The sequence below is a fragment of the Drosophila grimshawi genome, unplaced genomic scaffold (assembly GCF_018153295.1).
Source record: "Drosophila grimshawi isolate 15287-2541.00 unplaced genomic scaffold, ASM1815329v1 contig_848, whole genome shotgun sequence".
Taxonomy (NCBI): Eukaryota; Metazoa; Arthropoda; class Insecta; order Diptera; family Drosophilidae; genus Drosophila; species Drosophila grimshawi.
In genome coordinates this window covers 3,316,916-3,340,888 of record NW_025063692.1, presented here as the reverse complement: position 1 = coordinate 3,340,888, position 23,973 = coordinate 3,316,916, and the positions used below count along the sequence as shown (strand labels likewise).

Sequence of the window (23,973 nt, the reverse complement as noted above, 5' to 3'; positions counted from 1 at the left end):
CCACTCCAAAAAAAAAGATATGAGTGCAGCAGGATGACCGATTAGCAAATGCCCTGTACGCATACATAGACAAAAAACACAAACACATACATACATACATGTATGTACATATTATGTATTTATTTATTAATTATTTATTTTATTATTATTATGTATTTATTTAGCTTTGAAAATTATTCAACTTCCACCTTGGCAACAATAAAACTTAACGAAGGAAGTTCCTATGAATGTACACACATACACGCAAATATAAATACATACATATGTACATATATATGTACTTCAAATATACAAACATATGATTTCATTGTTTTTTTATGAAGACGACTTTATTTTTGGAAAGTTTTTATTTATGTTAAGCATTTTTTATAAATATCTATGATATTTGCATTTCACAAGCTGACAACAATACTTAAAACTTAACGAAGGAACCAAGTTTCTATGTATGTATGTATGTATACACACACACACACACATACATGCATACATTGTACGTAAATGATTCGCTTATTTTTATTTAATTTCAGATTAATTCTGTTGGAGACAGAGAGCAGATTAAAACAGCACTTTTACACATTTGCAAATTAGTGCAGGGTATAAAATAAATAAAATGTTGCCGGCGGCTGCCCCTGTCGCCGAAGACACGTTTTTGTAATTTTGATAACTTTGCATTGTTTGGCCAAATGGGCAAATGGACAAAACGGACAAAACGTGTTCGCTGTTCGGTGTTCACCGTTGCGCTGCTGCCGCAGTGAAAGTAACAGGTGACCAGGTGGCAACGGTCAATTCCAAAAACGTCGCGTCGCTGTCAACGCCTCCAACAGCAACGCATCCATCGTGTGTGTGTATATGTGTACATTAAGTATGTGTATGTGTGTGTGTGTGTGCGTGTTGTTTGACCCACAGTAGGAGACCCTTGCGTATGAAAGTCGCTAAGAAGTCGTGTGAAAGAGAGAATGTCTACAAGTCAATTTCTACATGCTTCTTCCAAATACATGCGTATATATGCTTGCACACACATACATACAGACTTAATGGCATGATATGAAGTCGAAAACCTACATTCCAAGTGCTCTCGTCATCCACATTGCCCATTGATTGCATTTTATATAACAGATAATAATAAACGTAAATGTTTCGTTATTATTGCAATCAAACAGGACATCGGTTATCTTGGTGTAAAATTCAAATTGAAATGCAAAAATATGCGCGGGTTGTGCAGTGCTGCATAGCGGACAAATGTTTCAATCGCTTGTGGAAGCCAACTATCGGTTACCAAAACGAAAATATTAAAACAAATAATACTATTATTCATGCCACTCAATTACAAACATTTTCAATAAACAATGCGCATTTCAAAATAAGCAACTGAATCTGACTATGGCAAAGAATCAATTGCCAGTTTGGCTAAAAAGAAACAGCCGCAAAATAGGCAGCATAATTTTGTACAGCAAAACATCGATAAGTGCTTTGCGCTACAGCTATCGATATCGAATTGAATGGCCAGATTCGCCTGTTGCTTTAATTTTGTGTTTTTTTTTAAGTAAAAATACAAGATAATTCAGAGATGACGTCTGCACACTTGTGTGGCGAGGAGGCAATGCCAACTGCAGCTGCAGCGATTGCAGACTTACAACAACTGGCAAAGGATGAAGTGTGAGCAGCAACGCCGAAATCTCCAAAATTGCTGGTGGCAGAAAGCTGTTCAGCTTCTCCGGGAGAGTGCCATCTCCAGTGTGCGACACAAGCTGAAAAGCGAGAAGTATAAGATGTGATCCAGTCGGAGCACTAGCACTAAATTTGTGCGGAGAGATGCGCTCATCCAGTTGGTCAAATGATTTCTCTGCCTGCTCAGAAAACCAAAGCCGACAACAATCAGTGAACTCAACTCGGAACTCATTTCGATTAAGTGCAGCAGGTAATCACTTTGAGTTCTGTCTTCAACTTCAATGGGTTCAATTCACTCAACTCAATCCTTTCATTATATATTTGTTTCTAATTAATTGCAGCTCGAAACCGGATGGAAGACGACTCCAAACATTCTACACACACAAAAAAAAAAAACAAAAACAAAAACATCAGGTAAGCGAAACGAAATGGATTTGGTAACTTCAAATCTAAATCTGTGACCCAAAGACTTGGCAGTTATTTGGAAACCCAAATCACATCACTGTATCATACAGTAGTCACCATAAGAAATATTGGGCTAAACTTCATTTTTATTTTGTTATTATGCACTTTGTGCGACTTTTTAGATCTCTTGTGTACCCTTCTGAGCCCATACCTCTTCCAAATTGTTGGAGATGTGTTGCTCTGATATGTTTGTGCAGAAGGGAGATCTGAGCTGAACAGTGAAAGAGGAAAAATCATCATACCCTTTTTATCAATTTTTAATGGGTTCAGGGTATACAACGGTTCGTGACCCGTTGCCAAAACACAACCAGAATTTGGAACTCTTATCGCGATTAACTGAATGAGGGCGCCACAGTTTATTTGGTGTGTGGTAGCAAGTGTAAACACCGAGTGATATTGCCGGTATTGGCTAATACCAATAATACCAAGTAGTGCTCAATTAAGGGGAAATGCCAGAGAGAGAAAAAGTGCACGAGAGAGCTCTCTCTCTCGAGAAATAAAATGAGGAGAACTTCGAGTGCAATCAAAAATAATTCATTACTGAATGTGCTTCCTCAAGAATAAATCGTTCTTGATTCTGATAATTGATCATTATTTCTTATTCCATAAATAAACAGGGAAATTCTTGGATTGAATACAAAATAAATACTCTGCAAGCATTTTATGTTATCATAAACTGAACTCTTTAGCTATGAGGCAGAGGACAGCATATTTTACCACATATAAAGAAAATAATATATATATATATCTAAAGTCGAGTTGATTTTTAGTTATGTTGGTCTATATTAACAAGCAAAGAAACAAGGGACTTTTAATTTTTGGACTATAAGTTGCCCTGCATGAAGTTGATTTAATTTTATCGATAGCTGCCCCCGATTAAAATCGATTTCCGTTAATTAAATAAAATACACACTTATAACTAATGCACTCCAATTGCATATATAAATATTTCTGGTTTTCTTAAAGCAAACTTAAAATTCTTAAAGAAAACTTGACCAAAAAGATAACTTGATTGTTTAAACTCTTTTGGCTGTTCGTTAGTTACTTGTGTGCAGCTGTGCAGTGTATTAAGCAGTCGGCTACACTTGCTCCGACACTTGTGCAAGGCATTCTCACTGGTTTTTATCTTATCATGGACTGAAATTGTGCTGCTCCAAGCTGAGAGTTGTGAGGGCCGTTGCCGATTAAAAACTGAACCATTGTTAATGATAACACACACACACACACACACACACGCACACACATGTATACATATAGAATTATTTATTTATTTCCTTCATTTGGTTTACTGTTCGAATAGTTTGATTCACAGAGTCGAGCAGCGTGTGGAAATCGAAATCCGAGCTGCATGTGAAGGCAATTTTTTATAGATCCCACTGCGTCATTGCTGGGAAGGGACTATTTCTGGACTGTGCATCGGACGGACACAGAGCGAACTGAAGCATAACCAACAGCAACAACAACAGCAAAGAGAAGGCGAACAACAGCAACAACCAGAAGTTGACAATGTTTTAGCACAGTGGTGCAAGTTACATAAAACATCTGAAGTGCAAGTGGTAAAATTCACACACTCACTGCTTACAGTGAAACCATCCATCAAGTGGCAGGCAGGCAGTGAAAGTGAAAACTAATCCACATTTTTTAATTGGTTTGTGACAAGATTTCTATAACCAATTAGAAGTTGTTGAAATGTGTGTGTGTAACAGGCAAAAACAAGTATTTCCTATGACCACATAAAGTATAGTCGATCTTGCCCGATCTCAGAGACCATAAGCCTAGGGAATTTATAAGCTCCTTATGCAGCATAGGCAGATGAGGTTCGATTCATTTGATCGATATAAATCGATTTTTCGATAGCAATAAACTAACTAAACAAACTAACTATTGGCAAATGTAATTTACCTTGCTCAACAGTACAGGTTTCATCAAGATCGGTCCACTTGATGCCAGTCTTCACTGTGGCAAGCAAGCAATAAATACTTGTTAAAATTGAAACACGATATGCATTTAATTGACTTGCTTCTTTCGCCACAGTTTTGCACCACGGCGCACTGACGTCAGACTCGCAAAGTGGAAGAAAGAGTGAACAGAATAGAAAGTGCGAGAGAGGGAGAGAGAGATAGAGAGAGAGAGAGAGAGAGAGTGTGTGTGGCAAAGGAGAAGTAGAAGAAGGAGGAGGAGCTGCTGCTGCCGCCGCTTTGCGCGCTTTGCAAAACAATTGATAAGCTGAGCAGCTGAGTCAAGCCAAACTCCAAGTCGAGTTCGAATTCGAGTTCGAGTTTGCCGTCTGCAGTCTAAAGTCGAACGGAATGCAGCGCGCACGATCATCGAGGGATTTACGCCCAGTTACGCCCGGCACACCAGACTCGGCGCACATCTTACTGGGAGCGGCTGGTTACGTTGCCCACGAGCGTCGCCAGCAAACAACGACGCAGCAGCAGCAACCGAAGCGACTGATGAACTGTTTTCGTGATCGCACCGTGACGTCATCGACGAGTGCATCCGGTGGCCAATACAATCGTACGCATAGCTCGACAAGCACAGCACAGCTGTTGCGCATAGAAAGCTTAGCCAGCTCCAGCAATCATGTGGATCAGTGTGGTCGACCCGAGGCTGTTGTGCTGCTGCGGGAGCTGCGCACCAAGCCAAATAAACTGACGCTGTTGAAGAGCAGCAGCAGCAAAGATTTGACACGACTGCTGCTGGAGGAGAGCACGGTGCTGGTCTCGAATACGAGTCTGGATCAATGCTCATCCTCCTCGAACAATTCGACCAATGCCAGCGCAAGCGCCAATGCCAAATGTTGTCCAACTTGTGCCAAGCGCTGGCAAAATCTCAAGCAGCGCATGTATACGCTGGAACAGGATCTGCAGGCGCAGACCATACACAGCCAGGAGCTCGAGCAGAAGGTCAACGAGCTGACACGTCAGTTGACGGAGCTACGCGCGCAGCCACCACCACCACAACCTATCCAAACGCAAGGGAAGCGTCCGGCTGTTGGTGGGCCAGTGCGTCCCTCACGGCTGGTTGCCTGGATGAATTTATCGAACTGGTGGAAGAGTCGTCCCAGCGTTGAAACGTTGCGGGAGCAGCGCATCTTCTTCGATGAGAACTGTTTCAATACGGAATTGGAGCTGGTGCTGAAGCACGAACAGCATCGGACTGTGCCACGAATTATAATCGATTGTTGTGATTTAATAGAAACGAAATATAGGCAATCCACACAGCCCGTAGAGGGTATTTATCGGCAGTGTGGCGACTATAATCGGATACAAACGTTGCGCTTCAATATCGATGCGAATGACTATGACGCACTGCGTCAGCCGGACGTCGATATACACACACTAACTGGCGTCCTCAAGCTATTTCTGCGCGAGATCAAGAGTCCACTGGTTAGCGTCAATGAGGCCAAAACGTTTATCGGTCCGCCTAATCAATGGCGTAAGTTTCCATCCACAAATCACACATCCCCACCTAATTTTAATTTGGTTTTTTGGATTGCCCCAACAGTGCTCACCGAGCTGCACCAGAAGCTGGACACACTCAAGAGACTGATACGATCACTGCCCGAGATCAATCGCGACACCATGGACTATCTGTTCGCCCATTTCAATCGGTGAGCTATCGATTAATCGATTATATATATATTATCATTATTAAAAATACTTTGCATAAGGCAGAAGCGCGAAGAATGCAAGATTTAGCTATCGAAGAATATCCAGAAAGTATATGTATATATCAAAAGCAAAGTCGATCTCAGAGACAATAAAAGTTTGTGACTGCAAATTTGGAATATAAGTTCTCGAAAATAGATTAAATATAGAATATGAGTTGATAGGTTCAGCGTATCTAAGAGTCGAGCTCTCTCAACTAAGATTACTCCTGTTCAAAATATATACCTATACCTATAAATATAAAAGCTTAACATGTTCATAAATAAAGTATGGATTTTTCAATATTACAAAATGCGAAGAAATCAGCTTAATTTGCATTGTTGATTATACCAAACAATATTTGAAAATATATTATTATTAGCCGATAATATATGAATCGAATGCATTTGAACAGTTTTATATATTTTTAATTTCAGAAAAAAATCAAAATAAACTGTTGAAAATTGACTCGATATGAAATTCCTTCAGTCAGACTTAAGTTAAATATATTTATAAATAATATATAATTTCTCTCTATCTCTGTCTTTCGCTCAGGCTAACAAAGGTGCCATTGCAGCAGATTAGTGCCGAGACGTTATCGTTATCGATAACACCAACCATATTCCACACCGTGCCACAGGGCGTTCACATGAATGACATACAGGCCCTGCTGCTCGAGGGCGAAATGTTGGCCGATTGCGTGAAGCTAATGATCGAGTATCAGGGTCGCATATTCGAGTAAGTGCACCCGCCATCGTCATTGTCCTCCCTACCCCACCTCCTATTCTCCCCCCACGCAAAAAAATAAAAAGAAAGAGGAAAAAGGGAAGCTTTTGTGCCTGTGGTATGTTTTGGTGTTGGTATTCCGTATATTCAGCTATATATTCAGCTAGTATGTCTCATGCTCCTCAGTAATGGCCGATAAACTCATTGCTAATGTTAACCAAAATTCAAACCAAATCGGTACCTGGTCTCCTGTCTCCTCTACACCCCCACCCCCCTCCCTCTACACACACAGATGTACGGCCGACCGTGGATTGAAGCGACTCAGTGTCCGCAATCTGAAGAAGACGCTCTCGCAACCGGATTTACTATTTCATAACATATTCTGAGACAACTGACGCAGCTGACCAGATCGATGACCACCAAGAAGTCCTTCAGATTTAAATGTACATAGTTGCATTTAGGACAAAAATAAATTCAATTAATCAAATGAAAAGAAAACATTCAACATTATTTAGCTAGTGGAGAAGTAGGGAGGTCCTTCCAGCAAGCAAGAACTGGCGATTTGTATGCACATTATTATCCTGCGATAATCGGTCATGATTTGGTTATTTATTTTTTAAGGGACAACTCTGCCATAAAAAGTCCTGTGTAACTGGATCATTCCAAAGACTATTCAGATGTCCTTTGGATCGGAGATAGTCAGTGGCCAGCCAATTTGTGCTAAGCAATAAAAACGACGATAGTCCTTCAAGCAGCTACAGTAAAAGGACCTTTGTTTAACACACAAAATTGCTCACAACTCGGTCATATTCTTGAAAGTCCCAATTCAGCAGTTATCTATTGATAAGCTCTATCAGCTGGCCAAAGGACATCCGAATCATCCTTGTGGTTTCTGAGAAAACAAGGATTTACTGATGTCATCTCATTTCCCTTCGACTTCAAGTGTTTGGGTTCTTCGATGACCTCTGAATCCTTGAATGCAGTACGAGAGAACTGATCCTTGTAATTGCAAACGCACTATGAAATTTTCTGAAATAAAAAAACCATAATGCAAGTCCTTTGGACCATCCGAAAAGTATGCTCTCAAAATTTGAATTTGCTAAAACTGGTTTTCACTGTAGATTTTATTGTTCACCCTAAAAATTTGCTTAAAATTATACACAATATGAGTATATTTAATATTTTATATAGAACAGCTGAATAACATTCCATGATTTTCTTATATGTCAAGGAGGAGGGGGAATGGGGGAGTGGGAGTGTGGGGTTTGGGGAAGAGTCTATAATTTGTTTGACATATATTTATTCGTACAGTCTACGCGTCTATGGAGATAAGTACCATATAATATATTTAAAATACCAACTGGCTATAATATATATAGTTGGAATATATATATATATATATGTAGATTACATGTATATGTGTTTGCTTTGTATTTGAATACTTAAGCTGGCTTTTGTTTTGACTTGTTCGGTTTTAACATTAGACTAAGTTAATAATAAATATGTGTCTCAGTTGTGTATATATATTAGACTATATATATGTATATAGATATTATTGACATTTAATTTAATCATTTGTTTTTGTGAGGGGTATATTGGGGCTATAGATATCAGCATAATCCATCGATTGGTGATGATATTCAAATTTACAAATAATAATGGGAAACATACGTTTCACGATCACAATGCTGGGGATAATGTATATATATATAAACTATATGTATGTATATAGGCATGCACGAGTCAGATAACAAACTGAATGATTAATGTACATACATCAAATTATATGTATATATATAAATATATATATATATATATATATGTACTAAAGGCACAGGAATCTATACACACACAAATGGGTCTGAGGTCATTATAAGAACATATCTATGTATATATGTATACCGTAATCGAACTGAATTGAATTTAAATATACAAGTTTGAGTGTTTCGTGCACTCGTTGTTATTCATTCACAAACGATTAAGTACATTTTGTATGCTTATTTAAACATTTAGCATTGTTTTCGAATTTAGATTAGTTTGTTAATTGTTTAATACGTCCAATTTAATTAAGTTGCTAACTAACTATTTGAAGAATGGATTCTTGGAGGCCGACGATTTCATGGTGCACAGAATCTGGCGCTCCAGTTGAAAGTCATAATCCAGCGTTTTCAGCAACGTTGAGATGTCGGGCAGTGTAGGCAACTAAAAAAAAAAAACAAAACATAAAATATAATATACATTAGATATAATATATATATATATATTAATGGTATATATAGAGTTCGTTCAAAGCAAACACTCACTTCAGTAATGGGCTGGCTGCGCTGCAGCAACGGATTCAAGATGAATGGCACACCTTCGAGTTCAGTGTAGGTGCCCAGGGTGCCAGTGCCGCCATAGCCAGAGCGACCTGAGGTTGCTGGACGTGGCGGCGCAGGTCGCTGTGGCGAATTGATTTGATAGTGCGCCTGTATCTCCTCATAGTCATGATGTTCCCCACCTGCGGGCAACTGCGGCAACTGCAATTTCAATAATAATTCGTATCATTATCATTTCAATACTACATTTTACAACAACAGAAACTGAACATTACAAACTGCACTCGTATCTATATATCTTGAAGGGAATCGAAACTCGAAACAACATTAACCACATATATTGGACATAATTAAATGATGATAATTAAATATTCAGACAGAAGTATTTCTACCCAATCATCCCACACTAATAACTTTATACAAACGCAATAAATATGTTCGAAAATAAAACTGGAGTCTAATCGCATCGTTCGTATTACACGAAGATGAAAAATTCCTTGTACTTCCCGAACCGAACTGCAAAACTGCAAGCTCGGTTTCATTTATTTGTTTGTTTGTTTAAGAAGAGCAAGAACCAAGCATGGTTCTACGATCAGGGAAGAGAAGCAGATTAGTCAAAGTCTACTAAGGGTATTTTTAAGATCTGTTTGCACACGCTGGCAACATGCTGCTATATATTCTATTATTGCGTATTTCATTTCTATGAGCAACGTTGCAGCCATGGAACTAATCTGGCAAAATTCATTCAATTTAGTATGCCAGCAAATAGCAGAAGTTCTTTTTGCACAGATTCAATTTTAAGCAGATGAACCTTGTGTAATCTTGGGCCCCACATATACAAGAATAAAAATGGATACAACAACAATCCAACAACAGGATTAAACAAAACTTACTGGACCACGTGCTCCGCCAGCACGCTGCTGCTGTTGTCCATGCAAATTGAGACGATTTAGTGCCTGTTCCACCTCACAGCTGGAATTGGAATTAGCATTGGCATTGGCATTGGAGTTGGAGCTGGGGATGCCGGGTATTGGTGGCGGCAGTCGTGTGGCGATGGCACTGGTTTTATAGCAGATGAGGACACCGTTTATATCGCCGGCGAGCTTAAAGCCATCGGGCGCTATCTTCAGTTTGGAGCAGAGTATGACGTCTGTGACCGCTTGGGTGACGGTGCCACGTTTGGACAACTTGTAGGCGATTTGCCGTTTGCGCCACGCCTTCTGATCGCTGTCGGCGGTGCGAGAGAGCAGCGAGAATTCCTTTGGCGGTGGCACCTTCTCCGCAATAACTCTGCACAGGTGCAAAGTGCAAGGATCAATTAATTGTAATCGAATGGAAGCAATGGAGTATATAATATAGGTATATAGTTACTTGAGTGTCTCAACAACATATTCGGGCAGACCCTCGGATTTGGAGAGGCAGAGATAGCGTGTCGTCTGGCGTCCAAAGAGTAGATTATTTTCACGCCACAGATCTGCGTCCGCATCCTGATCGTATGTCCGATGTATAGCACTAAAGTTCTTTGGGCAGCTGCAACACAATTATTTATTAAAAATCATTTACTACTACTACTACTTCATCTTCTTCCTGTCCAGCTTACCGCTCAAAGTCTTCGACAATGTGGAGCGAGGTAATGGGACGATTGTCCGGCAGGAAGCTCATTATCGAATTGAACACATTCATGGGGCTGGTGGCGCTGCCATTTGCCGTTATTATTCCACCAGCGGGCGCACCTGATCCTAATCCACCTCCTCCACCACCGACTCCCGTAGAGCCGAGCAGCGGTGAGCTAAGCAGAGCGGTGCCTCCTCCACTCTGGATGTGCTTCCCCGCCTTGTTCATATCCAACAACAACGACAATAACAACAACAATAGTAATAAGTGCCACCAGTGAAATCGCTCAAAACTTCACTTATCGTTTCTTCTCTGCTGGCAAATACACAAAAAATATATATATATAGGAATATATTGATTAATCTGTATTTTTTGACATAATTACAATAATGAAAAAGACAATGCTCTAGTCGAGAGAGCCCGACTAGTGTTACTGATTGATCAATATGCCCGGGTATATAATATATAAGAAATGGAAGGCTCTACATTTACAAAATATATATATTTAAGTTGATTGCTGACTTAAAAGCATTTCATGAAAATATTTCAAATTTTAGGCTTAATTTTTACATATTATTATTTATCCCATAGCTACGAAAGCTTCACAACATTTCCACATAAATGTTAAGAATTTAATGTCTGTTTTTTTCAGTTGATAGCTAACACAATATTTTAATGTAAGTAAAGAATTTTGCAGATTCTTAATTCAAGTTTAAAAACAAAAATTAAAAGACAATAATAAAGTACATCATTTATGCAAAAGGAATGGAAATATATGAATTTGTTACATTGTCAAAATACTTTCTTGATATAGTGTAGACACACACACACACACACAGTCATGCGTCACTCACGTCAATAACGGATTTTCAATAACAACAACTTCAACGCAGTCAACTTAATTTATGCAATAAATGTTTTCTTGCTGGGCATTTCCCCCAACTCTGATTCACATTCATAATAGAATAAGAAGAAGAACTAGACAATAGCAAGAAAAAGAGCAAAAGTTGCACATTGATTCTTTATTGGGTTTCTCTTTTCGCATATACATATACATAAATACCCATGTACATATGCGTGTGTGTGTATCAGAGTTTCTCTTTTACACCCAGAGAGAGAGAGAGAGAGAGAGAGAGGGGCACCATTGATCATCAGAATCGGAAAGTAAACAAACTCACTGCGAGTACTACAAATATTTATACCCCACCTCACTCCACACCACCACCATCCCCCACCTACATACACATATGAATACATATATATATATAAATAACACCATCGGTAAAAGTGCCTTGTCAACTTTCTTATCAACCTTGGTCCGGGAATCACATAAGTTTGTAGCTTCAGTTTTTAAGTTAAGCCAGCAGCAGTAATTTAAATAATAACAAGTCTTTCAGGTGTGGCTAATCAAATCGCATCGAATTTAGTATCAGTTATTATGCAATCTCCGTCTGGATTCTGGGCTCGGAGTTTCCAGCGGTTATTTTTGACTGCCTGCTTATAATTGACCGACTTTTTAATTTTTAAAAATTTTCTGCTTTCAGTACACATTAAATAAATAACATAAAAAAAATATATTTTTACTTTTGCGACAAATAATAATTATAAAAAATATATAATCGCGATAAGAGTCAATAAATAAAAACAAATTCAAAAAGTCGCCAATTCGTATTTAAAGAACAGCCCCGCTGAGAATACAGTTAGTTAATTTTGTTAAAGAGCAGTAAACACTATGCAATTAAATGTAAATTGAAGTGGTCCTAAGTCTATTTCTTGGCATTATCATTATCAACTTCTCTCAGAGCACTCACGCTAAGAAAAAGCAAATAACAAAAGACATTAGGCAAAATAGTTATGATTACGTCAGAGTTGTGAGCCTTTAACACGTATACGAAAGATAATCTAGATTGGATGTTGATGAACGCTGCTGACCCTATTAGTTACACACTTTTTTTGGCATGGGAAAACCAAAAACAAAAGAAAAATTAGGCAACTCGGCAAATAAAATGAACCATTTAAAAGCTGAAATTTATACGTAGAATTATGTTGGAGCAGATTATTAAAAAAGTCTGTTTAATTTCCACATTTTCCCAAACAAGATTAGCAATTGATATCAATATTGATTTTGTGTTTTCGAAGAGGAATTTTTTAAGCAGTTAGCATGACAATATTACTATATCTAATCTACAACTAAATCGATATCAATTTGTAAGACAATCGAAAGATAGGGTAAATAAAACACGATGAGTAAAGTTTATTTTTGAGTTGTTCTAGCATTTATCTCGCAATCATTAACAAATTTAATATGCATTAGCAATGGTTTGATAAGATATGACATAGTCCAGTTGAGGCGGGGAAGGGAAGGAAATAATAATATCGAAGCTTCGATAAATATCGATTTGTAAGCGCACTCAGCAAAGAGAGGCACAAGTAAATTGAAGAGGAAGAGAAAGTCAAGGAGCAGGCATCTTTTGTTTAATTTATAGCATACGGTGATAACTCAAGAGTCAAGGTGTTAATCAAATATCAGATAATGCAAGCAAAAAGAGAGAGACAGAGACAATCATACTCCGCTCACACACACACACACTAATACACACATAGAGAAGCTTTGAGAGTTTTGAGTCATGGAAATCAAATACCAAAGTTATGAAAAAACCTGCAGATGGACGACGCACACAGAAGCAAAGACGCTGACAAATATGAGTGATGCCTGGGGAAGGGGAGAGGAGGAGTGGGAGGGAATGGGAATAGCAATGGCAAGTGCCAAACAAAGAAACATAAACTGCAGTTCGTGACAAGGGCCAAAATAATGAGAGCAAGACAAACAGAGAAAAAGCGAACGAGTGTGTGAACGGGAGAGAGAGAGAGCGGGCGAGCAGCAGCAGCCAATAAACGTATAACAAATTCTCGCTCGCACCCACACACACAAGCAGAAGCATATGCATGCATTCACACACACACACACACACAGCAATCATATTTCGAGTTTTTTTTGGGTGCATTTCGCAATTGGAAATCACACCGAAATAGAAACAGTTTGCATATACGTGCAGCGCACACGTACATATTTATGGGCTTTTATAATTCTTGGCGCACACAAACCAAATTAGATGCGTAAATTGCATGGCTTTTAATTGAAAATGAAAGGAAACGCAGCATCACAGTCGGTGTCAGAGTCTGCGCCGGCAGCATCACAATGCGGCTGCAAACATGCATAGATAGATAGACATATACACGCACACACACATACACATACATATGCATACATGTAATTAACATTCACTGCTGCTGCTTATTTTCATTCTTCAGAATTGAAATTAAAACTTGAAAGCTATATGGACAACAACAGCAACAGCAGCAGCAGAACCAATACCAATTAATAAATGAATATTTATTTGTGTTGCACATTATTATCACAAACCTCCTTTTGCTGCAGTTGCGTCAGGTTTACAAATTTGCATTTGAAAAAGCAATTGTTGTCAAGTTTGTTGCTATTTTTAATACACAACTGCACTTTTTGTCAGAAACCACACGAAAAATAATTGAAAAAAATGAACACCGTAATTTTCTAGCGCCCGCCGCCCGCTCACTCCGTCCGTCAGCTGTAGGTAGTTTAAATCAACTAAGGGTCAGTGTGACCGCATTCGATACGAATTCGTTTCGCATTTAGCATTCCGATTCGATGACTCCATTTCGTTTAGCTCCAACCCGATCTTGTGGAAAAGTAAAAAAGTAAAACTTATGTAAAAACGCATTAAATGAAGTTTAGTTTGCTTTAAGTTTTTTTTTCCTTTTTTAATTGTGATTCATACATTTATTAATTTAACCAGCACTTCTGATGCATGCAATGAACCGATATTTAAAATGCTGCTTTCGCTATATTATCGATAGAAGGTGTACTATCGATTGAATGCAACTATCGTTGTATTGCTAAAATATCAACAAACTACGATCGAACTGAATAAAACAAAATAAAATAAAATGGATAAAGTGGAAGCGATTTCGATGCCCAACAGCGATGCATATCGGCGTGTGCTCAACAAGACTATCTCCCAGATGCTGCTCGACAAGGGCGCCGTCCTCGCTAGTAATCAATGCCTGGAAACTCTCACCCAAATGATGCAGTCGCGTAAGAAAAAACCAAACAATTTTGCAACTCTCATTGATAATATATATTTTTGTGTTGTTAGTGCTAGTTGAGATTGGCAACTCGTCTCACAACTATTGCGAGCTTGGCGGACGAACAATGCCAACGGTGGGCGACGTCAACCTGGCACTGATCAACATGGGCATCAACGTTGGCAGCCTGGAAGCGTTCAGTCGTCGCGCCAATGTGGCAACAATTCCACTGCCCGCCCAACAAACACAACAGCGTCAATTGAATCTGCTGCAGGCAGGCACCAAGGCATCGCATCCACACTATGTGCCCAGCTACTTCCCGCCGATGCCCGATCCACATACGTACATAAGGACACCCACCTACAGGCAGCCAGTCACCGAATACGAGGCCATACGCAAGAAGGCAGCCAGCCAGAAGCGGGACGTGGAGAAGGCCCTGACCAAGTTTCTCTGCAAAACGAGCGAAACGAACAATCTGTTCCCCACCGAGGATAACATGTTTCCACGTATATATATATTCTATGCTATTATATTATATATTCCATTTCAATCGCCTCTGCTTTCAGTGATTGCTTGTCAGTCGGTGTTTCCCGCTTATATGGCTGCGTTAAATCCCACGGATCAGGTGTTTGACTTTGAGGAACTTGAGTATCATTACTTGGTGGCCAATCGCACTGAGGATGCGCCCAGCAAGGAGGATGGCGAAGATGGGGATAGCGAGAATGAGGAGCTCGATGGCCACAAGTCTAAGGAGGAGAAGCCCGAACTGGAAATCAAACCAAATTCGACTACGAATAAAGCGATACTCGATAATCCCAATATCGATAATCCGTATTTGCGCGCCGCAACACTGCCAAAGCGATCGAAGCACAGCGATTCGAATGTCTCCTCGCGTATTCTGAGCAATCGGAATGGGAGTGCCTGTAGTACGGCGATTACGCCAACACCTTCCACTTTAGAAATCACCACAAATAGCGTTTAATTCATGCATTATAATACACACGTCTGAACATATATTATAAATATCTATTTTTAAATTGTGTTCTTGGTCGATACATATGTATAAATGTCGAAAGTTGGCAGCACTAATTTAACCTGATGGTGAGTTGGCAGCACTGTACACACGAAATAAACAGCTGTTCACCCGGCCGCAGCATGCAAAACAGTTCACCTCAATATTATTATCATTAAAGTGTATATTTTATTGTATTTCATAAGTGAGAGTTAATTCGATATTATCGTCTTGTGAGTTGAACTGAACTATTGTATAGTAACTGAGCACATTAACTTTGGCAACATGAACTTCTTGCGTCAAACATTCAACGTTACGAAACAATTGACGGCCCAAGGTAAACGAAAAATCCAATTAGAATTTACTTAACTCTAACCGCATGTTGCCGCACGAGTCTAAGATAAACAAATCCTGCTTAGCGTGGACACACACCCACCCACACACACAGTTGCCTTTACTTACCTTAAATATACTTAAAAAAATGTAGCCGAATTTTGTGATCTGTCTGGTCAATCAGTGAAATATATCTGATGACTATGTGGAGTCGGCCAACTATCATACAAAATACAAAAAATAATAATATCTCAAGAAAGCGTATACAAATTTCGGCTTAACTTTCTTGCTGTTGTATTTATCTTGCTGACTCCTGTACTCATACGTAGATAAGTTTGAGTATGTGTATATGTGTGTGTTTGACTTTCGTTTATCGATCGCAACTCTTTTTTCCATTCGCGCGTGGCTGGCGCACTTAAGCCCCTTCCACCTTCCTCCCTACTCCGTTCGCCTTCCCTGCTCAATCATTGTGCGCAGCATCCTGTGAATATTTTCATTGGCCTTTTCTCATGTGTATGTTCTTGTGTGTTTCTGGTTGTTTTTAATTAAAATACACGCACACACACGAATGCACGCATACAAATGCACATAACATGCTGTCAAATATTGACAACAATAAGAATTTTTGCATTTTTGATGCGCACACAAAAGAAAGGGACGAAAAATGGACACACACACAGTTGCACAGGTGTGCTGGTTATTGGGACACTTTTTGTTCGGTTCCATTGTTTGCAATTGTCCAGCGTTATGGTAATTATTTTGGTCTGTATGTGCGTGTGTGGCATTTAATAAATTCATCTGGTAACTCTAAATGCTCTGGTACAGTTATGCTTTGCATTGCACACTGCAAGCTATACCAATTGAAAATGACTACGTGGTGTATGCGCAAAAAAGGCAGATGCAAAAACAGGCTTGGATAGTCTACCAACTAAACCGAAAATTTACATAAATGTTTATATAAATATACGATTCATGACTGAAAATCAGTTATCATAAGAGTCAACACAAATTATATTTGTACTCTTTTAATAAGCGTTCTGTGTCATTTCGATTAATGAGTATCTCTTCCGTCGATCACATATATTTGTGTCTCTGTATAACTGTCATCTGTGTTAATGGTCAAGTAGTCAACGACGCATGGTTTCGTATAGCGTGCAATAAGTACAAACACCATCTGTGGGTTTAGCATGCATTGCTTTTGTTCTGATTGATGCCTGTGAAAGGCTTGAATGGCAATTCTCCTTGCTTGCTGGCTACATAGGCTCTGGCTGTGGCTGACCCACAGCCGCATCATTTGGCTGCAATTATTTGGGGTCACATACATGCTTACATATATATATATACTATGTATATGTGATATGGATGTGCGGCAGCAGAACAATTATTTTGCGATTTTCACAGAGATTAGCCACAACAAAAGGCCAATGGGCATTGTTGTTGCTAAAAGCAAATGGACTCTCGCCCAACTGTTTCTTCTGCTGACCCTTTTGTTGGCCTCTGCGCTTATTTGACTGTCTCTTCCTCTCCTTCTCCTTCTTTTCTATTTATTTATTTTTATTTGTTGCTATTTTCTTTCGTCAAATGTTATACGCCGCTCGCTGCGGTCGCTTTCCATCATGACATGCTCTCTATTACAGTTATACGTACATACTATGTATTTTGTTTGTTATGTTAGAGTTATCTCGTATTCCCATATTGATCTAATGCTTACATTTGGGTGTGCAAAAGTATTGAAAGGGAAATGTATCAATAAAACTAGAATTATATATATCGAGCTCACTCGACTACAGCATTCTAACTTGCTTTTACATTTTTTCTTGTTTATTGTTTATTAACCTCTTTATAATTTAACGGTTTTTTTCTTCCAGCTATTATAATTTCTTAAGAAATCTATTTAAAAAAAGAAATGAAAACACAAATTTTTAGAAACAATGAATTTTGTAAAATGTAGAGAAAAGTGTGTAATAAAATGTACTTTCTCGACTGCTAGTTGGAGTTTAGTTAGAGACCTATTCTGGTTTGTAGATGTGTACAAAGTGGCTTCACTAATTATAGAAAACTTTCTTTAAGTAACAAATGTTTCGTTGCCCAATTTTAGGCATTCAAATTGCTGTAAAACATTTTTGCATATTTAACGGCTGTTAAGGAAGCTTCTCTTATGCAAGCCGTCTTAAATTTCCACTGCTTCTCCACAACTGATACATATAGCCCGATGTACAGACCCGACTAAGAAAAATCGATGATTGTTTTTGAAATGCACTGAAATATATAATTTTATTCAAATCATTTGAATAGATTTCGTTGCTTAGCTTTGCTTAACCTCTCCTTCTATTCTAACCCCTATTCCTGTTAGCAGCACGATTGGCGCTGCGCCTGTTGCGATTCCCGTTAACAGCACGATTGGCTCCGCTCCTGTTTTGATTTCTGTTAACAGCACGATTGGCTCCGCTCCTGTCTTGATTTCTGTTAACAGCACGATTGGCTCCGCTCCTGTTTTGATTTCTGTTAACGGCAGGATTGGCTCTGTTTCCATTGTTATTGCTGTTCGTTCGCCTATTGTTGAACACTGCGGCACGTCTTCTAGCAGCAGCAGCAGCTCTGGCAGCATTCCTCCTTCTGCGAGCAGCCCTCCTCTGGCGTCTCCGCATACGTTGCATCCTGCGCCTCATGCGATTTACAGTAGCTTGAGCGCTACTGGTTGTTGCATCCGTATTAGTGGTGGGCGCCGCTGTTGTACCTCTTAAAGGAACGGCCACTGTTGTATCGTCGGAGGAGGGATCAGAGTCGTCAGGAGGGGGTGTATCGCTTGTAGACGGTTCCTCTGTTGTACTGGAGTCATCGTCAACATCTTCTTGGCAATTGCTCTTAATAATGCAAATGGCCAAAATGGACACGCCAAGAATCACCGTTTGAATTCTCATCTCGATGCCAACAAATGGTTTGGATTGAATGTCTTACTGTCGCTTCGACAGCCCCTTTTATAGCAATTTTGTAGCGCTGTTGTTTAATTTTTTTTATAAATATTTATAAAGCTGTGACAACAAATAATAAGAAACAACTAACGCCTCTAAGGTTTGCGTCCACGCAACAGATGAAGTTAATATAACCAAATACGCAAATGTCAGTCGCATTCAAGGAGACAGATAACACATAAAGTTCAGTGTTTGTATTAGAATCGATTTAAGATTGGTATTTTTGATCTATGGATATGTTCATGATTTCGCTCAATCATTTAAGTGGTGACTTGTGGGTTTTGGCCAACCACAATATAAAAAAATATAAGTTTTAAAATATTCTTATTTAAAATGGAATTTTTCATAGCATTATATATAATAATTATTAATTATTATTATAATGATTATTATTATAGTATTATATAAATCATTTTTATGATTTGTTTATAATACATCATTTATTTATTTGCTATATTTTTAACCGAATTAGACTGAGATCTAAGCAAGAGTATTTAATGTATGCTTTCCCTGCTTTTTCGATTAAATATTTAAACAACTGTTTTGAAATGTATATGGAGGAACGACAACTAAATTTTAAGACAAAACATTAATTGAACAGAATTGCTTAGACATTTCGACATGTTTATGTCAAAAACAATAGAGAATGCTGATAATAGGTAGCAAATAGCAAGTGGGTCTATCCAAGAAATACTGTCCAAGTTTGCTTTTCAAATTGCGAAAGGCTTTTGTGAATTTTCGGGGTGGGAGTGGGTGTGACCGAAAAATGTTGATGAAAGATTTTCTTCCAAGTTTGGTAACTTTAGCTCTTAAATTACGGGAGAAATGGGCTTTCGGAAATTTTGGGGGCGGTAGTGGGCGTAACTAAACAAGTGGGTAAAGGAGTGGGCATGACCAAAAAAATGTTGGGGGACAATCTTAGTAATTTACCTTCCAAGTTTTTAAACTATACTCGTATCTCTTAAATTGAATGAGATATGGGCTTTTATCGTTCTTGAGGAGCGGGAGCGGTCTGAAAATGAAAATGCCAATCTTTGAAGGAGGCTACCAGCAAGTAACGTTCCAAGTTTAGTCACTCTATCTTTAAAATTGTGGGAGATATGCAGATTTATCGATTTACACTTTCCGATATATCGTCTTTGCCGATTATGGGCGGATGTGTGGGCGTGGTCTTATAAATTTGTTATCGGTTCTTAAAAACCAGTAATATACCTACGAAATTGGACGACTGCAACTCAAAAACTGCGGAAGAAATAGCCATTTAAAATTTGTATGGGCTGGGGTAGGCATGGCATATACCGATCCTTGAAGGACAACAACCTACCAACCAAATTTGGTGACTGTAGCTTTAAAATTCCTCTCTGATATCGACTTTATTTGCAATTTGTCCGCATAGATCCACAGACCGCTCAGACCCCAAATTATTATTATTCTATTTGATTTTTAATGAATAGCTCTTTTCTGGGTTTCCACAATCCTTGAAAAGAATGTTGGACCATTTTACATTTTAATAAGAAATTAGTAAATTGCTGCCTTCCATTTAAAATTTGCTTTTCAGCGAATGGCGCATATTTTAGTTAAATTGCTGTTTTAGCTAAAACAATGGATTTAAACACTCGTTCATATTGTGCTAACTAAATCAATATTAAATATCTGATAGATTCTTTAACTTGCTTTTCATGATTTGTTCTCCAGCAATGGAGAGACTAGAAGAGATAGAGACTTAAAATTTGGAATATAAGTTCTCGTATACCACGCGCCAATCAAGTTTATTTATTTTGTGTTATTTCATCGATACACACCGATTTTCGATAGCAATAAAATACACCATTTTAAAGGCAGAGTCTTCCAATTGATATATAACATACCTTGACATATTATTGATCAACTGTGGACTAAGATCGGATAAGAAACACGCGAATCATTTAGTGAATATGAAATTGAATTTTGTTTTGCACTCTTTCGTTTGCAGCGTTGCAGAGCAGTTATGTCAGTGTGAGTGGCGCATTGCGGGGCATGGCGTCGCTGCAGCAGATGCATCGGACGGGGCCACACATTAAGACGCGTCCGCCGCGTCAGCCGCTGGATGGGAAACCGTTTGCCAAGGGCGTTGTGCTCAAGACGCTGATCAAGAAGCCAAAGAAACCGAATTCGGCGAATCGCAAGTGTGCCCTGGTGCGTCTGTCCACTGGCAAGGAGATGGTCGCCTATATACCCGGCATCGGGCACAATCTGCAGGAGCACAACATCGTCCTGTGTCGCGTTGGACGGCTGCAGGATGTGCCCGGCGTCAAGCTGAAGGCAGTGCGCGGTGTCTACGATCTGGCGCATGTCATCAAGAAGACCCAATAATCTGCCAATCGTCATTTTGCACCTACATCCACTCTATAAATAACCAAAACAAAATAAAATAAGTGAAACCCAATCATATTCAACTTCTTATTATTATTTGCCGTTTTATGGAAAATTATGCAGCTCAGCTGGCTTAGTCGTAAGTAAGGACACTCAACAGGTCCTTGTCGTAATCTTAAGTCAACTTGGCCAGCAGGACGCTGCTCTCAGCCTGTTTCGTCACTTACCTGACGAAATAATCTGTGTTAACGGCATTTTTTGCACTCTGGGCCAGCAAATCCATTTTTAGTGAAAACAGCCTGCATTTTTAAATGAATTTGCACACAAATTTTATGCCAAATAATCGTTAGCTGAAATGGGCGTTAGTCCGGCAACGCCACGCCTTTCACCTCTCACCCTTTTCACTGCAAACATTTGTAATTTCAGCAGAAACAAATCAATAGTTGTTCAACATATACATATGTATTATTAGAAAGGAACAGCTGACATAGACACAGCGAAAATGGCGTACATACATATCTAAAATATGCCTATATTTAGTGCATTTAATTTGGCACCAATCTGGCAATAATGAATTCCATCCACAGCGGCTGCGCAACTGTTTACACAAATGAGCAAAGAGTTGCGCAACTGCTGTGGAGCATAAGCATAGTCGATCAGTATGGCAACGACAGCAAAATGGCGGCCGCTTGTGTAATTGATACAATGAGACAATTGTATGTGTGATATAAATGGGAATAACACCGAATATGTAATATAATGATAGAAACGTCTACAAAATGGCTAAGCTTTACTTTAAGCTACATTTATTTGCCAAACAGAATACATAAGAACCCATTTGTCGTCGGCGCCAATCAAAGCAGAATGTTGAGCGGTTAACCGTTTGCTGCAGAGACTGACGGAGAGAGAGAGAGAGAGAAGCGAAAAAACAGTTCAACAAACACACGTCCAACAGATCGTTTTATGTAAGCCGACTGATACGACTGACTTTCCGGTCCCACGTTAGCATTTTCAGCATTGTGGTTAAAATCCTTTCGGGCGGTCAACAATTGCAAGCAAGCCGTAAGCCGTTAGCCGTTAACCGTTAACCCAATGCCTGCCTGATTGAGACATTATGACGAAGACGGCGTCGAAGAAAGCGACAAGTTCTTCTTCTACTGATACTGCCTGTTCTTTTTGTTTTAGCGTCATTTGCTGATTTTATGCTGAGTCAAGTTGACTAACAAATCCTTTGTCCTTAAGCGTGCATAATTTTTATCAATAAAAATGCGATTGTCCACACACACACACACACACACATATATATACACACATATGTATAAGTTTATGTGTAGTATATGCGATAAGCGCTAATCATGCTGCTGGACACGTTGCCACTTCCGTTGAACGAGGCTTTGTTTTTTCGTAATAACTGTAAAATTTGGCAAACATGACAAATGATTAGGTGTCCAACGGCCAGTCACACAGTTGGACAGTTAGACAGTTAGTTTGTCATCGAAATGTTCACACATCCGAACAATAGTTTGAAGTAGCAATTATCCTCACCACATTCCAAATAAAATGCCGTGTGAGGCTGGCTTGACAAATATATATATATATATATATATATTATAAGCCTCGTTCAACGGAAGTGGCAAAGTGTCCAGCAGCATGATTATATATATATATATATATCTTATGGGGTCTGAAACCATATCAGCTATTGTTGATTAAACAACAATAAAAGAAAATATAGAAAAAGTTGTGCTTTCTATTGCTAGCGAGATAGATCAGTTAGTTTGTTTTTGTTATTATATTGTGCGGCTTTTGTTTGATATAATGTGCCACCGACGTAGACTGAGATCTGGTTATGCAAGGCTAATTAATGTATGCTTTCACTATTATTTCGATTAAATATTTAAACAGCTGCTTAGAAATATACAAGTAGCAATGATCTTTCTATATATAAAACCCATTTGAGATTTGAAGCTACTTCATATTCATGTTTAAACAATTGCTTAACAAAAGCTTTGACATTTGGACATTACCTTGCCAAAAATAAAACCAGATATTCCCTCTAATAATTGTCAATAGATCACACCTGGCGGTACTTATTCTCGAGCACTCTTGTAGGCTTCATGTTTGGTAAGTAAGTTTAAGTTTGTGGCAACAATCATAATTGAAGTTTCTGCAGATGAGAACGGATCATGCAAACCAAACCATTATGTATAATGATTACCGTTTAACTTGCCTTGGATAGTGAATAAGTTGACTGAACATAAACCAGCGGCCAAGTCAAATTTGGGACACGTGCTCGACAAACGCTTGGCATGCGATCTGAACAAACTGGCGATCGTGCCGCCTCAAACATGAAGGATTATGGCGATGAGCAAACAAAAATTTGAAAATCAAAACGATTCGCAGTTAACAGATATGTCACCAATTGATCAAGGTGGCGAATCGGAGGGTATTTCAACCCTTAAAATAAGGGGTTGAAATCGAACAGAAGTGCACCAAAGATACCCAAAGATTCTCACCTGGCCATTGGAGTGTGCGCTGCACGTGGCCAAGGTACGACTAAAGAGAATCAATTGAACACAAATACACGCACACACACACACACACACACACACACACACACACACACACACACACACACACACACACACACAAGTGGCTGCTGTAGGGCACACGATCGAACCTTTTGTGTGGTTAACGCCCGCCCGTTGTTTGTTGGCCATCTCTCGTCGAGATCTCTT

The 23,973-nt window shown here is 39.0% G+C and overlaps 4 protein-coding genes across 5 annotated transcripts; 3 read left to right on the top strand and 1 right to left on the bottom strand.

The window, feature by feature from the left end:
- The first annotated feature begins 3,417 nt into the window (after positions 1 to 3,417).
- Positions 3,418 to 7,839, top strand: LOC6569370 (rho GTPase-activating protein 9). 2 transcript variants are annotated; one of them, XM_032741303.2, is made up of 4 exons: positions 3,418 to 3,689; positions 4,168 to 5,574; positions 5,644 to 5,749; positions 6,342 to 7,839. In XM_032741303.2, the coding sequence occupies exons 2-4, from the start codon at positions 4,443 to 4,445 to the stop codon at positions 6,526 to 6,528; spliced, it is 1,425 nt and encodes a 474-aa protein (XP_032597194.1). In that variant the 5' UTR covers positions 3,418 to 3,689; positions 4,168 to 4,442; the 3' UTR covers positions 6,529 to 7,839. The 2 variants fall into 2 exon arrangements, with proteins under 2 accessions (XP_032597194.1, XP_001995776.1); XM_001995740.3 differs by lacking the exon at positions 3,418 to 3,689 and having other exon boundaries at positions 4,280 to 5,574; positions 6,342 to 6,524; positions 6,805 to 7,839.
- Positions 7,840 to 8,527: 688 nt separating this feature from the next.
- LOC6569369 lies at positions 8,528 to 14,052 on the bottom strand. The gene is made up of 6 exons (XM_001995739.2): positions 13,869 to 14,052; positions 10,431 to 10,756; positions 10,202 to 10,360; positions 9,724 to 10,120; positions 8,816 to 9,031; positions 8,528 to 8,714 (listed from the first exon to the last, which is right to left on the bottom strand). The coding sequence occupies exons 2-6, from the start codon at positions 10,670 to 10,672 to the stop codon at positions 8,595 to 8,597; spliced, it is 1,134 nt and encodes a 377-aa protein (XP_001995775.1). The 5' UTR covers positions 10,673 to 10,756; positions 13,869 to 14,052; the 3' UTR covers positions 8,528 to 8,594.
- A 351-nt stretch (positions 14,053 to 14,403) lies between these two features.
- Positions 14,404 to 15,603, top strand: LOC6569368 (transcription initiation factor TFIID subunit 8). Its single transcript, XM_001995738.2, has 3 exons — positions 14,404 to 14,576; positions 14,638 to 15,072; positions 15,133 to 15,603. The coding sequence occupies exons 1-3, from the start codon at positions 14,429 to 14,431 to the stop codon at positions 15,546 to 15,548; spliced, it is 999 nt and encodes a 332-aa protein (XP_001995774.1). The 5' UTR covers positions 14,404 to 14,428; the 3' UTR covers positions 15,549 to 15,603.
- Positions 15,604 to 15,690: 87 nt separating this feature from the next.
- On the top strand, positions 15,691 to 21,308 carry LOC6569273 (40S ribosomal protein S12, mitochondrial). The gene is made up of 2 exons (XM_001995736.3): positions 15,691 to 15,915; positions 20,856 to 21,308. The coding sequence occupies exons 1-2, from the start codon at positions 15,864 to 15,866 to the stop codon at positions 21,233 to 21,235; spliced, it is 432 nt and encodes a 143-aa protein (XP_001995772.1). The 5' UTR covers positions 15,691 to 15,863; the 3' UTR covers positions 21,236 to 21,308.
- Positions 21,309 to 23,973: the final 2,665 nt, after the last annotated feature.